At 44.3% G+C, this 17,340-nt stretch overlaps 1 protein-coding gene across 1 annotated transcript in view; it reads left to right on the top strand.

Moving 5' to 3' along the window:
- The window catches only part of LOC128055849 (rab11 family-interacting protein 5-like), a 171,002-nt gene that overhangs the window by 80,999 nt on the left and 72,663 nt on the right, over positions 1-17,340 (top strand). The window contains exons 6-8 of the mRNA XM_052648406.1: positions 6,604-6,630; positions 7,149-7,203; positions 9,378-9,403. Of these exons, the coding sequence (XP_052504366.1) occupies positions 6,604-6,630; positions 7,149-7,203; positions 9,378-9,403 (108 nt within the window). The remainder of the gene's footprint in view (positions 1-6,603; positions 6,631-7,148; positions 7,204-9,377; positions 9,404-17,340) is intronic.

Here is a 17,340-nt window from a genome sequence, read left to right on the forward strand (position 1 = left end):
ATGAACTAAAAAGCCTCTTGGTGAAAGTGAAAGAGGAGAGTGAAAAAGTTGGCTTGAAGCTCAACATTCAGAAAATTAAGATCATGGCATCCGGTCCCATCACTTCATGGGAAATAGATGGAGAAACAGTGGAAACAGTGTCAGACTTTATTTTTCTGGGCTCCAAAATCACTGCAGATGGTGATTGCAGCCATGAAATTAAAAGATGCTTACTCCTTGGAAGGAAAGTTATGACCAACCTAGATAGCATATTCAAAAGCAGAGATATTACTTTGCCGACTAAGGTCTGTCTAGTCAAGGCTATGGTTTTTCCTGTGGTCATGTATGGATGTGAGAGTTGGACTGTGAAGAAAGCTGAGCGCTGAAGAATTGATGCTTTTGAACTGTGGTGTTGGAGAAGACTCTTGAGAGTCCCTTGGACTGCAAGGAGATCCAACCAGTGCATTCTGAAGGAGATCAGCCCTGGGTGTTCTTTGGAAGGACTGATGCTAAAGCTGAAACTCCAGTACTTTGGCCACCTCATGCGAAGAGTTGACTCATTGGAAAAGACTTTGATGCTGGGAGGGATTGGGGGCAGGAGGAGAAGGGGACGACTGAGGATGAGATGGCATCACCGACTCGATGGACGTGAGTCTGAGTGAACTCCGGGAGATGGTGATGGACAGGGAGGCCTGGCGTGCTGTGATTCATGGGGTCGCAAAGAGTCGGACATGACTGAGCGACTGAACTGACTGACTGACTGAAGAGTTCATGGGGTCGCAAGAATTGAATACAACTTAGTGAGTAAACCACCAACACTGAACAATCTGCTGAATGCTAAAGATGTCAAAAGAAAATAGAATATACAGTGTTTCCCTTTCCCTGTCTGCCAGTTTCTCACTTCTCCCTAGAGTAAGGATCAGTTTCTTCTATATCCTGCCAGAGATCATTTGCATACATTCATCCTTTTCCTTTAAATGTTATTGATATAATAGTGGTAACTCCAGGGACATTCACTGGAGTAGGGTCATAATAGCAAAAGATGAGATAGTCACAAAAGGACAAATGTTGTATCATTCTACTTATATGAAATATCTAGAGTGGTCCAATTCAAAGAGACAAGAGAGCAGAATGGTAGTTCCCTGGACCTGAGGGGAGGAGGATTTGGGAGTTAGTAGTTACTGGGTACAGAGTTTCAGTTGAGGAAGGTGAAAAAATTCTGGAGATGGATGGTGGTGATGGCTGTACAACAGTGTGAATGTACTTAATGCCGCTGAACTTCCACTTAAAAATGGTTAAATGGCATAGTTTATTATGTATATTTTACCACGATAAAAGATTGGAAATAGCTTAAAAGTCCAGTATGCAGGTCAAGAAGCAACAGCTAGAACCAGACATGGAAAACAGACTGGTTCCAAATCGGGAAAGGAGTACATCAAGGCTGTATATTGTCACCCTGCTTATATGCAGAGTACATCATGAGAAATACTGAGCTGGATGAAGCACAAGCTGGAATCAAGATTGCCAGGAGAAATATCAATAACCTCAGATATGCAGATGACACCACTCTTATGGCAGAAAGTGAAGAGGAACTGAAGAGCCTTTGATGAAAGCGAAAGAAGAGAGTGAAAAAGCTGGCTTAAAACTCGACATTCAGAAAACTAAGATCATGGCATCCAGTCCCATCACTTCATGGCAAATAGATGGGCAACAATGGAAACAGTGACAGACTTTATTTTCTTGGGCTCCAAAATCACTGCAGATGGTGACTGCAGCCATGAAATTAAAAGACGCTTGCTCCTTGGAAGAAAAGCGATGACCAACCTAGACAGCATATTCAAAAGCAGAGATATTACTTTGCTGACAAAGATCCATATCGTCAAACTATGGTTTTTCTAGTAGTCACATATGGATATGAGAATTGGACCATAAAGAAAGCTGAGCACAGAATTGATGCTTTTGAACTGTAATGTTGGAGAAGACTCTGGAAAGTCCTTTGGACTGCAAGGATATCAAACCAGTCAATCCTAAAGGAAATCAGTCCTGAATATTCATTGAAAGGACTTATGCTGAAGCTGAAGCTCCAATACTTTGGCCACCTGGTAGAAAGAACTGACTCACTGGAAAAGACCCTTATGCTGGGAAAGATTAAAGGCAGGAAGAGAAGGGGACAACAGAGGATGAGATGGTTGGATGGCGTCAATGACTCAATGGACATGAGTTTCAGCAAGTTCTGGGAGCTGGTGATGGACAGGGAGGCCTGGCGTGCTGCAGTCCACAGGGTTGCAAAGAGTCAAACACGATTGAGCGACTGAACTTAACTGAACTGAATAAGGTGAAGTTTATATGTTCATTCAATGTTTCTGTTAGGAAGAATAAGACTGCTCTCCATGCTCTGATGTAGAAAGATCTCCAGATTATACTAGATGCCTTAAGGGACAGAACAGTGTGAACTGGTGTGCCAGCATTTAGAGATGTGTGCATAGGGATTTGGATGGGGATTATGGAACCAGACGGCCTGGGTTCAAATCCCAGTGCTATTGTGGGACTTTGGGCAAATCACTGAACCTCTCAGTGCCTCAGTTTCCACATCTATAAAATGGGAGATACACTACTCCCTGCTGCATAGGGTTATTGAGAAGATTAATAAGTTAATATGTACAAAGCCCTCAGAAAGATGTTTGACACATAGCACTTGTTCACTAAATGTGAATGAATGAATGAAGATGAATGAAGGAATCCAAGTCACAGATCATAACCTGAAGTTCTGGCTCCACCTGCGAGAACTTGGGTGTGGCTGGGCTTTGCTTTTCTCGTCTGTCTTATGGAAACAGTTTTCTGAGTGTGAGGCTCAAATAGATAACAGGGCCATTGCCTCTTATCTGTGGCACTGGCCTGCCCACACCGTGTGTGTGGGTGTTGTTGTGGGGAGGGAATATGTCTGTGAGCTCTGGCCTCCTGGCCTTACCTGCTGACATCCCTGCTGAACTTCGGCCTTTGCTGCTGAGCCAGCACCTGCCTGAGTCTCCCATCGCTGGGTGGGAATGGAGGAGGCAGCCCTTGAACTTGAGGGACACAGATGCAGCCATGGGTAGCAAGTGTTCCTTGGCTAGTCTTCCCGGGGAGGGGGAGAAGGAACAGGTGCTGGGGAAGCACATCTGCTGCCCAGCATCAAAGGGAGGTTCTGGGACCTCAGGTGACATCAGCCGAGGTCCTCTTCCTCTTCTCGTGCCTCAGGTCTGGCTGTCACCCTAGCCAGACCCGACGTCAGTCTGCTCCAGAGAACAGGGGGCACACGAGTCTGGAGGCCAGGAGGCCTCCATCTTCGTCCCGCCACCAGGCCTCTGGAACCACAGCTGAGTCACTCAGTCTCTCTGAGATGAGTTGCTTTGTGTGATGTAATCTACTCATGTTGTAGGAATGAAACAACAGAGATGAATTTATTTAGAAATAATTAAGTTCTTTGAAAACTACTGCTCATTTGACTGGCTTCCCCTTTATGTCAGGCATTTATGGAGCGCAATCTATGGGCCAAGTATTCAGGTATACATACATGTCTCAGGAAACTTCTGTGATGCTCAGTCTAAGCAAAGTGCTGCAACAAAACCCCGTGGACTTGGGGGCGTAGACAGTAAGGTCTGTTTCTCACTCAGGTCGGAGTCCAGTGCCGCCCAGGGGCCCAGCACCTGCCGTTGCCCAGGAGCCAGGCCCCTTTCACCGTGTAGCTTTCCTGCCTTCTAGGGCCTCACTGTCCTCCACTGGCTCCTCTGTGGGAGGCGCTGGGGCTGAGCCTGGAAGTGGCGAACTCCATTTCCACCTATAGCCTGTCAGCACCTGGTCGTGTGAGCCCACCTGACCGTGGGGAGGCTGGAAAGCATAGACTTAGCTGTGTACCCAAAGGGAAACGCCAGCTGTTGGGAGCATCAAGCATAGTCCTTACAACAGCCTATTGTTTGATGGAGAAACCGGCATGGAGGCAAAGTAATTTGCCCAGGGTCACACATCCAGTGGGTGATAGGAATGCAGACTGCTGGTTATAAAGCCTGTTCTTTACACGGTCTTTCAATGTCTTAGATCAGTGTTTTCAGCCCAGGCTGTTCATCAGGCAGGGGATCTTTCTCTTTATTTATAAGAATTGTATGAAGACATCTTAGTTTGTTTTTTTTTAAATAGGCTTAGGTTTGCTGTGTGCACGGCTCTGGGAGATGCTGTGGCCGGTACTCAAAGGCAGGACCCTGCTCCAAGGATCTGGGCCATGACCCCACAGGGTGAGGGGACACGGATGTAGGGGATTCTGACTTGGGGTGGAGAGCCTCGAGTGTCAGGATTTTGTGCCCAAGGCCTGGGGTCACACCTGCTTCGGTGCTGGGACTTGGTGGGTTGCACTTCAGCAAGGCACTCTTTGAGCAACGAGAGATCAACCTATTATCATTTTTTTACTTCTCTCCTGTTATGCTCTCACATACTGTCTTTGGCTAACAGTGATTCTACATTTGGTTTTTCTTTCTTTAGTCCCCTCTGTTCCTCAATTATAATTAAAAAAAAAATCTACTGCCTCTAATCTTTCTGGATATGGAATAGCAGACAATCAAATATGTTTGAAATGTATCTAAAATCAGAGTGATTAGACTGTGAATTAGACTTAAGGACTCGACTGTTGGTAAAAGCATAAACTTTAATACAGATGGTCCTTGACTTACGATGGCTCAACTTACAGTTTACAGACTTGATGATGGTATGAAAATGATATGCATCCAGAGAAACTGTGCTTTGAATTGTGGATATTGATCTTTTCCTAGCTAGCGATGCATGGTCTGATACCCTCTTGTGATGCTGGACAGACAGTGAGCCGCAGTTCCCAGTCAGCCACGAGATCAAGGGGGGACCCACCAATATACTTAGAACCATTCTGTACCCACACAGCCAGTATGTTTTTCACTTTCAGTACAGTATGCAATGAATTACATGAGATATTCAGTACTATATTATAAAATAGCCTCTGTGTTAGATGATTTTCTCAACTGTAGGCTAATGTAAGTGTTGTGTGCCCTTTTAAGATGGGCCAGGCTAAGCTATGATGTTTGGTAGGTTTGATGTATTAATATTAAATGCATTTTTGACAATGATAATTTCAACTTACAATGGGTTTATTGGGACATAACCTCATTGTAAGTAGCAGACAATCTGTATGTCAATTGTATAACTCTATTATAGCAGCAGCAGCAGTAGCAGCATTCTGCATCTTAATTTATATCCCAGATGACATTGCCATATAAATGAAGCATAGCTATTCCATTATAAAACTTTAAACATCAATGCTTACCCGGTCACCCCTCTTACCTCATACCCTTCTTGATCCAGTAAAGATGCACTGGCCTTTCATTTGCCCACAGTGTACATTTTTACTTGCCATATTTTCTTGATTCCAAAAGGTTATTTTATCACATATTATCATCTCTTAAATGGGGTGAATCTTTTAAGTGATGGACATCATGGTATTATGCCATAGTTTTCTTTCTTAGTGGCACAGTTAGCATATCTTAGGATAAATGATGTCTTAGAGTCAATGAAGAGAGGGCAATGGCACCCCACTCCAGTACTCTTGCCTGGAAAATCCCATGGACAGAGGAGCTTGGTAGGCTGCAGTCTACCTGGTAGGCTGCAGGGTCACTATGAGTCAGACACACCGAGCGACTTCACTTTCACTTTTCACTTTCATGCATTGGAGAAGGAAATGGCAACCCACTCCAGTGTTCTTGCCTGGAGAATCCCAGGGACGGGGGAGCCTGGTGGGCTGCCGTCTATGGGGTCGCACAGAGTCGGACACAACTGAAGTGACTTAGCAGCAGCAGCAGTCAATGAAATACAGTATTTTTTTATTATTTGAAGAAATTGACAAATTGTTCTGTTCCTGTAGCCTGTCCCCACACTGTGCTGGAAGAAACAACCTCCTCATTCGTGTGAAAGTGCACAACCTTCTTATAACGATAACAAGAATAAGAATAATAATATGTATAAGATTTAGCACTTGTAAAGCATCTACTGTGTGTCCAGCACTGCTCTGGGCACTTTTCATATGCCTCTTCAACAATGTTAGAGCCCAGCTATTATCCCCATTTTACAGATGAGGAAATTGAGTCTCAGAGGTAGAAGTGGCAAATCCAGGGATCCAGGCAGTCTGTCTAGCTCTGAAAAATTATGCCGTGATTCTGGGAGACAGCTGAAGTATCTACCTAATGAAATGAAAAGAAGGTACTTAAATGAAAAGTATCTTCATTTAAATCAGGGCTTTAACCAGGGAGTGTTAGGAACATGCTGGAAGAATTCTTCAAGTAATTTTACAGCACAGTCAGAGTTGAGATCCCTTGGTTTAAATAGTCTGGGTGAGTCCCCCCAGCTCTGCTCTTCTGGGATCCCTGGCCTTCCTTCCTGGTGATGCCACCCGCCCGCAGTCCAGGGAAGCTGGGGCAACCAGGGGCAGCTGGTTGCCTCTAAACAGTCTGAGCCTCTAAAGCCCTTTGAGCCCCTGGTTAGAAAATGGGGCTTTGAGACCTTAAACTAATATGTGCTTTTAATTTTTGTTCCTTTTCTTTCTGTTTCTTTTTCTCCCTTCCTCCTTTCCAGCTCTGGAGCGCACAGAAAATCAAGCAGGTAATTCCATTTTGGATTCCTTTCCTTCGTTCCCTTCTGCTGACCTCTGAAACCCTGCCCTGCCCTGCCCCCACCCCACCCCACTCCACCCCACCCCACCCGCTTCCTTCTTGCTCTGCACCCAGGCCTAAATCTCTGAAGACGAGTACTCAGGTCAGCCTGCCTTTCCCTGGGCCCCCTGAGCTCCTGCCCTGTGGGTTCTCTTCATGAATCCTCGTTGTGTTTCTTGTGCACATGGCATGGGGGACAGAGGGCCTGCAAGGCAGACATGGTCTGTTCTGCCTGCATTCGGTTTGAGCATTTGTCAGGAGGGGAAGCTCCGCCTGTGGCCCATGTTTGGTTTTTTCTTGCCCCAAATGGTAGGGAGGACTGACCAGCCACAAGGCAAGGTAGGATACAGCTACAGGCCACTGGGGTCTCCCCTGGGGGGGGCTCCCTCACCTCCTCCCCCTCTCTTCTCCCACATCCCTTCTCCCTCCCCAGTTGTCACCCTGTGCCCTGTTCCCTGCTCTTGCCAGGCTATTCTACACCCGGACACCAATGAGAAGATCTTCATGCCTTTTAGAATGTCAGGTAAGCCCTCGGGACCCTCTGGTTCTTCTCAGTTTGGGCCACTCTTGAGGGTCACAGCTCCAAGGGCATCGGATGTTACATCCTGTTGCACATATGGCCACACTTCCACCTGCAAGGTCATTTTGGCTCAGCTGTACAAGACTGGCCAGCCTATGGAGCTTTTGAAATGTGTCTGTCTGTCTTCTCTGCCTGAGCAGTTGGGCTGGAGTCCAGGCATCCACAGGTAAATCTGGTGCCCCCACCCCAGGCTGATAGCCCTCTCACTTAGCGGCAGCTTCAGGGTGGCGTTTGTTACGGCAGCCCTGCCTTCCGTGAGTCACTCCTCTCTTACCTGTGCAAGCAGCATGCCTTCCTTCCAAGCCCCGCTCCCTGCTCAGCCCTTTCATGCAGTGAATCCCCAGTCTAACTCCCTTGTCTCTGATCCTACTTTTAACCTGCCCTCTGCATGTACAGGCTGAGTTTGCACCACTGCACACACAGGGAGGCAGATTCCCATTGCACGGAGACCAGAGGGCAGAGGGGCCAATGGGAGAATGTGTCTAAGATCCCTGCCCCCAGGAAGTCCCCACCCTGTGGCCACTAGAGGGACAGCTCTATGTACAGCTTGAAAGTGAAAGTTGCTCAGTCTGTCCAACTCTTTGCAACCTCATGGACTATACAGTCCATGGAATTCTCCAGGCTGGAATACTGGAGTGGGGAGACTTTCCCTTCTCCAGGGACCTTCCCAACCCAGGGATCAAATCCAGGTACCAGCTGAGTCACACGGGAAGCCCAAGAATACTGGAGTGGGTAGCCTATCCCGAGCCAGGGGATCTTCTCCAGGGGATCTTCCCGAGCCAGGAATTGAAGCAGGGCCTCCTGCATTGCAGGCAGATTCTTTAGCAACTGAGTGACACACAGCTTATGTACAGCTTAGTGGCCTAGAAAGCCCTTGCCTGTACACTGGCTGGGGCCGGCGTGGTTGCCCTGCCTCCAGTTCTGAGAGGCTAAGGTCCTTGTCCAGAGTCACAAAACAGAGGCCAGTCTCACAGCAGGGTGCTGCCGCCTCCTCCATGCCAGTTCCCAGGGTGGTGTGGGGCGGGTGGCAGGGCGGCTGACTGCTGCCTTGGGAAGCCCCACCAGGGGAGGTTCTCAGTCCAGGAGCTGAGTCAGCGTCCCCACCCGCAGAGAGCCTGACCTCATGAGGGTGGGGGAATATAGCCAGCCAGGTGATGTCACTGTGTAAACCAGGGCAGTTAGTGCCTGGTGACCCCGACCTGGCCGTGAGGAACTCCAAGGCAATGAAGGTTCTTGTAGCCGTGGCTGTGGGTGCTCCGAAGTACCTGCACGGGGCCATAGCAGGCTCTCCTGCTGAGAAACTTATCCTGCAACTCTCTCCTCAGTCTTTGGGCCTCTCCCCAGCGGTGTGGGTAGGAGAGCGGTCTCCTGGTATGCATACGCAAGAGACCAGCGTTTGCTCTAGAAGTGACCCATACAAGTGTGCTTCCCTGCTGCATGGCCACCAGCTGACTGGCTGCTGGGAGCTAGAGGCTGGGACAGGAGGATGCCCACCTACAGCAGTGAGGGTGAAGGAGGGAGCCGTGTCACAGTCCGAGGCCGTGGGCAGCCATGAGGTGGAGCCCAGGGCCCAGCTACACCGCACGCAAGCCCCTTCCTGATCTGTTGAGGCTGTCCAGCCAGGGACCTAGAGAGTCAAAGAGCTCTGGCACGAAGTCTCCAGTAACGGTCATAATGCCAGGAAAGTAAGTGTATGTTTTAGAAAGACAAGATGAGGGAAGGTGGAGGACATTCCAGGGCCTTCAGAGACACTATGGGGAGTGTGGGCAGGGACGTGGACGTCATGGAGGAAGTTGTGGGAGGACCGCCAAGTGCAGAGTGCCAGTGCCCCAGCCGTGGGTGGCCCCCTTCAGGAGTGGGGCCCCTGGTTTTGGAGCAGAAGGAGAACTGAGGGGAACAGAGACAAAGAGTTTGGGGGACACAGGGGAGCCCTCTGTCCTGGGGAGGGCTGAGCTGGGAGAAGGTCTGGGGGCTGGAGATGCCTCCTGCTTAACTGACTCGAGCCCTTTCCTTGGGGCCACTGCTAAGATCAAGGTCAGAAGTCTCCGTGGCATCTCGGTTGAAAGGCAGGTGGGACAGAGGATTATACAGCTTGACTCTTCTCTGTCCTCTCACAGGTTACATTCCTTTTGGGACGCCAATTGTAAGTATTACCGTCAAAGGGTTTTCTTTTCTAAAATATTTTTTAATGTATAGCTTTACATCACCATTCATAAATATTTGAGTGAGTTGCTGATTTAGGATAAATTCCTGGAGGGGAATTATTGTAGAAAGCATCATGTATTTCTCCTTAATTCTCTTGATGTGTGTTATCAAACCTTTTCCCATAGATTGTCAGTAATTAGGACTTGCTGGTTTGATTAGAGGGAAGTTTTTCCAGGGAGCTTGGGAAGTCAGAAAGTAAGGATGCCTTCTGAAAACTGAAGAACTCAGCATTATTTTTGTTCAGTTTTAAAATTGAAATTAAGTTTATTCAAATTTTTTTTATATTGGAATAAAACGAATGTACAGAAAGGTTGCATTTGTCATAAATGTACAGCTTGATAAATTTTCACAATGTGAGGTCAGCAAAGTAAACATCACTTAGATAAACAGCATTATCAGCATCTCAGAAAGCTCTTGTGAACCCCTCTCAGTCACTATCCTCACAGGGAACCACTTTTCTAATTTCCTTCATTATATTCTCATTTTGCCTGTTATCAAACTTTATATGAATGGAATCACTTACATAAATTTACGTTCTGGGGGGCCTGGCTTCCCTCATTCAGCTGTTTATGAGCCTTATTGTTATATGTAGTATTAACTTGTTCTAGTTCGTTGCTGCATAATATTCCACCACACATCCTCATTTCTCTTACGTTTTACCTAGGAGGCCAAAGAGATAACAGCTAAGTGAGAGGGGTGATCCTAGAATCAGAACTGGGTTCAGGACAGGTGTATGTGTAAAATGATATCGCAGTTTCTTATAAAATTAAACATATGCTTACAATGTGAGTCAGCAATCCTACAGTTAGGTATTTACTTTAAGAGAAGTGAATACACATGTCCGTACAAAATCTATACATAAATGTTTATAGTAACTTTTTTCATATTAGCCTAAACTGATGGCCAAGATGCCAACAGATGTTAAAACCACTAAGTGAAAAATGATTGGGAACAGGATATTTACCTAGTCTAAAATTTCCTATTTATTTCATAAATATCATTCTATATTTATTAATTTATAGCCTCCTATAAATAAGGGTCTTCCCTTCTACCTCTCACTTTCTTGTTTTTTAAAATTATCAGTATGGTCTTATATATTTTTTGTGTTCCATGGATAATAATTTACTTTTGTCATTATTCATTTTTATATAAAAATTATGCTAAATTTGACTAGTAGAGACCCTTAAGGCAATTTTTCTGTCCATTTGACATGACATGTTTTTTATTCTATGTACTTCAATACTTACTGGCACAATGTATGGATATTCCAAACTCATCTTGTAGTTTCTCTGCTCTGGACCTGGGCTCATCCATTTCTCCAAAGAGCCTGATTCCCTTCAGAGGGGAATGGTATTTAGAAACCAATATCTAGCTGTCTAGGTATGCTCACTGTGCTCATTGTCACTGGCGTGTCATCGCTTCTAGCCCCTCTTAGCAAACAGATCTAGGACCTACAACTTTTTAAAAATCATGACTTCAGACTAATATGTCTAATTCCAATCCAACATCTCAAAATTAATCCCCTCCTTCCATTCCGTACCTACAATCTTTCTTCTCCCTGAGTGAGAATACAACAATGCATTTATTCAGTTACAAAATCTTGTATATACAAATAAAAAAACTTCAGCATTTCTGCATTAATGCCACTCAAACATATATTAATCCACCAAAATGTACTAAATAAACCTCAAGATTTCTTTGAAGCTCTTTTTGTCCATGGAATAGATCCTACATATAGAGCATATAGTTAGAGGACTGTGTTCAAAAGTTATTTGAATTATTTTCTTCTGTGTGTATATGTTATTTATTTGAGATATAGTTAGGTTTATTTGTTTCTGTTGCCATTGAATTTCAGATGTTTCCCCATTTTTATTGATTTATTTTTGAAACTATATAAAATATCAACGTAATTCAAAAGTCAAAGCTATATTGCGTGCTTTGTGCTAAGTTGTTTCAGTTGTGTCCAACTTTTTGTGACCTACCAGCTCCTCGGTCCATGGGACTCTCTAGGCAGGAATACTGGTGTGGGTTGTCATTTCCTTCCCTAGCGGATCTTCCCTATCCAGGGATTGAATCTGTGTCTCTTATGTCTCCTGCAGTAGAAGGCAGGTTCTTTACCACCTAGCTATATTAAAAAGGCATAATACAATTCCATTTCCCTCTCTAACCCTTCATGGGAGGTCCTTCCCACTCATCCTCTCTAAGTAAATAATCTTATGCTTCTATTTCTTTTTGTAAAAATAAGCAAATGCAAATATATTTTCCTTTCTTTTTTATAAAAGGTAGCATGCTATATACGGAGAAGGCGATGGCAACCCACTCCAGTATTCTTGCCTGGCAAATCCCATGGATGGAGGAGCCTGGTAGGCTGCGGTCCATGGGGTCGCTAGGAGTCGGACACAACTGAGTGACTTCACTTTCACTTTTCACTTTCATGCATTGGAGAAGGAAGTGGCAACCCACTCCAGTGTTCTTGCCTGGAGAATCCCAGGGACGGGGGAGCCTGGTGGGCTGCCGTCTATGGGGTCGCACAGAGTCAGACACGACAGAAGCAACTTCACAGCCGCAGCAGCATACTGTATAACCCTTTTGTCTAATGTTTTTTTCACTTAATGACATACCTTGGAAATCACAGTATATCAATTTATAGAGATCTTCCTCATTCTTTTTTTTTAAATAGCTGCATAATAACCTACTATGTGGAAGTCCCATAATTTACTCAACTATTTTCTTACATGGCTTCCACGGTGGCTCAGACAATAAAGACCTGCCTGCAGTGTGGGAGACCCTGCGTTCAATCCCTGGGTCGGGAAATCCCCTGCAGAAGGGAATGGCTACCCACTCCAGTATTTTCCTACATATGGACATTTAGATTGTTTCCATTATTTTGCCAGTATGAATAAGCAAGAATAGATACTCTTGTACATATGTGTTTTGATATTGTTGGAAATATATATTAAGGGTAAATTTGTAGCTTTTCTGTAAGGAGTAATTAAATAGTCATTTCTGGCAATACTGAGCAAGAAAAAAGAAAGAGGATACAAGTGAACAATACTAGGACTAAAAGACAGAATAATTAAGTTTAAAAGATCAGGATGCATTGAGCAATCTGAGGCAGTAAATTTGAAGACTTAGAAAAAATGGATACATTTCTAAAACAGTATAGATTACCAAAAACTGCCTAACAAGATGAAATACAGGATTTGAAAAGACCTGTAAAGAGAAAGAAATTAGATCAGTTGCTTAAAATGTATGCACCAAAGAAGTAAGAAACAAACCAGAACTTACCACTAGGCTCCTATGATCTTTCAGGTGAACACACTCAAAGGAATAGCCAAATTCGATCTTTACAAAACTCTTTAAAGAGAATACAAAAGAGGAAATGTTCCCCAATTCATTTATGAGGCACTTTGAGACCAATACCAAATAAGTAGATATAAGAAAGAAAAATTTTAGGCCAATGTCACTTATGAAATTGTACATAAATAGTCTAAATGAAATAATAAGTTGAATCCAGCAATGTATTAAAATATATCATATAATATTTACCAAAAATGGTAACATTAGAGAATGTATTAATGTAGTTAATTAAATTGAAGGAGAAATGATGACTTAGTAGATACAGAAAAATCATTTGATACAATATAACTCCATTTATAATTTTTTAAAAAAGATTATTTAGGTCTAGAAAGGAGGTTCATTAACTTAATAGAATATCTGTCAAAAAAGAGGAAAACCACCAAACCCTATAGCAAGCACTATTCTTTAAAACATTTTTTATTTGGAGGATAATTGCTTTGCTATTTTGTGTTGGTTTCTGATGTACAGCAACATGAATCAGCTTTAAGTATCCGTGCGTCCCCTCCGTCTTGAGCTTCCCTCCCACCCTACGCCCATCCCAGCTCTCTAGGGCGTCACAGAGCACTGAGCTGAGTGAGCTATTTCACACATGGGAGTGTATGTGTCAATGCTACTGTCTCAATTCGTCTCTTTCTCCTACTGTGTCCACAAGTTCATTCTCTATGTTGTGCCTCTACTCCTGCCCTGGAAATAGGTTCATCAATACCATTTTCCTGGATTCCATATATATTCGCTAATGTGCAATATTTGTTTTTCTCTTTCAAACTTACTTCACTCTGTATGACAGGCTGCAGGTTCATCTACCTCGCTTTACCAGATTCGAATTCCTTCTGCCTTATGACTGAGTAATATTCCATTGTGGGACTTCCCTGGTGGCTCAGTAGTAAAGAATCCACCTGCCAATGCAGGAAATGTGGGTTCACTCCCTGGGTTGGGAAGATCCCCTGGAGAAGGAAATGGCAACCCACTCCAGTATTCTTGCCTGCGGAATCCCAGGGACAGAGGAGCCTGGTGGGCCACGGTCCATGGGGTCTCAAAAGAGTTGGACCTGACTTAGTGACTAAGCAACAGCAGCAACAACATTCTATTGTGTAAATGCAGCACAGCTTCTTTATCCAGTCACCTGTTGATGGACATCTAGGTTGCTTCCATGTCCTAACTGTCACAAATAGTGCTGCTGTGAACATAGGGCACAGGTGTCTTTTTGAATTATTGTTTTCTCAGGGTATATGCCCAGTAGTGAGATTGCTGGGTCATATGGTAGTTTTTATTTATTTTTTTAAAATATAAATTTATTTATTTTAATTGGAGGTTAGTTACTTTACAATACTGTATTGATTTTGCCATACATCAACATGAATCCACCACAGGTATACACGTGTTCCCCATCCTGAACCCCCCTCCCTCTTCCCTCCCCATACCATCCCTCTGGGTCGTCCCAGTGCACCAGCCCCAAGCATCCAGTATCATGCATCAAACCTGGACTGGCGCTTCGTTTCATATATGATATTATACATGTTTCAATGCCATTCTCCCAAATCATCCCACCCTCTCCCTCTCCCACAGAGTCCAAAAGACTGTTCTATACATCTGTGTCTCTCCTAGTTTTTAAAGTCTCCATACAGTTTTCCATAGTGGCTGTATCAATTTATATTCTCACCAATAGAGCAAGAAGGTTCCCTTGTTTCCACATCCTCTCCAGCATTTATTATTCATAGATTTTTTTTTTTGATGATGGCCATTCTGATGATGGCCATTCTACAGTGAGGTGATACCTCACTGTAGTTTTGATTTGTGTTTCTTAATACTGAGCGATGTTGAGCAACTTTTCATGTGTTTTTTGGCCATCTGTATGTCTTCTTTGGAGAAATATCTGTTTAAGTCTTCCACCCATCAATTTTTTTAAATTGGAGGATATTGCTTTACAATATTATGTTGGTTTCTGCTGTACAACCATGCGAATCAGCCATAAGCATACAGATATTCCCTCCCTCTTGAGTTCCACCCATTATTTGATTAAGTTGTCCGTTGCAAGTACCATTCTTAAAGATGAATCAAATAAAGGTAAAATCTTAATGTCTGGGACAGAGTAAGAATGTTTGATAATAGTGCTTCTATCCATCATTTTCCTAAGAGACTAACAAGTAGAATAAGACATGAAAAATATCAGGATTGGAAAGGAATAAACACAAGTATTCATGAGAACAGGCAAACTGTGGGAACTACTGTTTTATAAGAGTTCTGGGTGTAGGACAAATATATAAAATCATTGCTCTATGCCTATAGTTCAGTTCACTTCAGTCGCTCAGTCATGTCTGACTCTTTGCGACCCGTGAATCGCAGCATGGCAGGCCTCCCTGTCCATCACCAACTCCCTGAGTCCACCCAAACCCATGTCCATCGAGTCGGTGATGCCATCCAACCATCTCATCCTCTGTCGTCCCCTTCTCCTCCTGCCCCCAATCCCTCCCAGCAACAGGGTCTTTTCCAATGAGTCAGCTCTTTGGATGAGGTGGCCAAAGTATTGGAGTTTCAGCTTCAACATCAGTCCTTCCAATGAACACCCAGGACTGATCTCCTCTAGGATGGAGTGGTTGGATCTCCTTGCAGTCCAAAGGACTCTGAAGAGTCTGCTCCAGCACCACAGTTCAAAAGCATCAATTCTTCAGCGCTCAGCTTTCTTTATACTCCAACTCTCACATCCATACATGACCACTGGCAAAACCATAACCTTGACTAGATAGACCTTTGTTGGCAAAGTAATGTCTGCCTATAAGCCTATAGCAAACATTTAGATTTTGATTAAAAAAAAAATTTAAAATAGCACTTAGAATGATAAGTTACCCAAAATAAATTCAAGAAAAAATAAATTACCCAAAATAAATTCAAGAAAGGATATGCAAGACCTTTATGGGAAAACTTATAGCACTTTATTGAAGGCCACTGGAAGACTTCAACTAAATAAATGGATAAATATATCACCTTGGGTAGAAGTATTTGTAATCATGAAGATACTCATTTTCTTCAAATTATATTCAATATAATTCCAATCAAAATAACAGGGTTTTTCATGGAACTTAACAAATTGATACTAAAAATTAATGAACAGGCTAAACTGTGGTGTTGGAGAAGACTCTTGAGAGTCCCTTGGACTGCAAGGAGATCCAACCAGTCCATTCTACAGGAGATCAGTCCTGGGTGTTCATTGGAAGGACTGATGCTGAACCTGAAACTCCAATACTTTGGCCACCTAATGTGAAGAACTGACTCATTGGAAAAGACCCTGATGCTGGGAGGGATTGGGGGCAGGAGGAGAAGGGGACGACAGAGGATGAGATGGTTGGATGGCATCACCGACTCAATGGACATGGGTTTGAGTGAACTCCGGGAGTTGGTGATGGATAGGGAGGCCTGGGGAGAAGGCAATGGCACCCCACTACAGTGCTCTTGCCTGGAGAATCCCATGGGCGGAGGAGCCTGGTGGGCTGTAGTCCATGGGGTCGCTGAGTCGGACACAACTGAGCGACTTCACTTTCAGTTTTCACTTTCACCCATTGGAGAAGGAAATGGCAACCCACTCCAATGTTCTTGCCTGGAGAATCCCAGGGACGGCGGGGGGGGGGGCCTGGTGGGCTGCCATTTATGGGGTCGCACAGAGTTGGACACCACTGAAGTGACTTAGCAGCAGCAGCAGCAGGGAGGCCTAGCGTGCTGTAGTTCATGGGGTCACAAAGGGTAGGACATGACTGAGTGACTGAACTGAACTGAACTGAAGGGCCAAGAACAGCCAAGACAATTTTCAAGAATGTGGTAATAGGAGAGTCACCTTAGGAAGTAGTATAGAAGTGAAAGTGAAAGTCACTCAGTCGTGTATGGCTCTTTGCAACCCCATGGACTATACAGTCCATGGAATTCTCCAGGCCAGAATACTGCAGTAGGGAGCCTGTCTCTTCTCCAGTGGATCGTCCCGACTCAGGAATCAAATTGGGGTCTCCTGCATTGCAGGCAGATTCTTACCAACTGAGTTTTGGTTTGGGTTTGGGGATAGGCAAATAGATCATTGGAGCAGAATAGAAAGTTTGGAAACATACCCATACCCATATGGAAGCTTGATATTTGACAGTTCAGTGGAGAAGAAAGATGGACCTTCTAACAAATGATGCTACCTATATGGAGAAGAAATAAGGGTAGATTTCACCTCATACACAAAACACTTTCTATATGAAAAGAAAATACTTGCAGCACTGTTTATAACAGCAAAATAAAGGAAACCACTGAAATCCCTATCAACAAGAGAATGGAAATATAAGTCATGGAGAAGGCAATGGCACCCCACTCCAGTACTCTTGCCTGGAAAATCCTATGGATGGAGGAGCCTGATGGGCTGCAGTCCGTGGGGTCGCTAAGAGTCACACACGACTGAGCGACTCCACTTTCACTTTTCACTTTCCTGCATTGGAGAAGGAAATGGCAACCCACTCCAGTGTTCTTGCCTGGAGAATCCCAGGGATGGGG

This window comes from Budorcas taxicolor, chromosome 11 (genome assembly GCF_023091745.1).
Source record: "Budorcas taxicolor isolate Tak-1 chromosome 11, Takin1.1, whole genome shotgun sequence".
Classification (NCBI taxonomy): Eukaryota; Metazoa; Chordata; class Mammalia; order Artiodactyla; family Bovidae; genus Budorcas; species Budorcas taxicolor.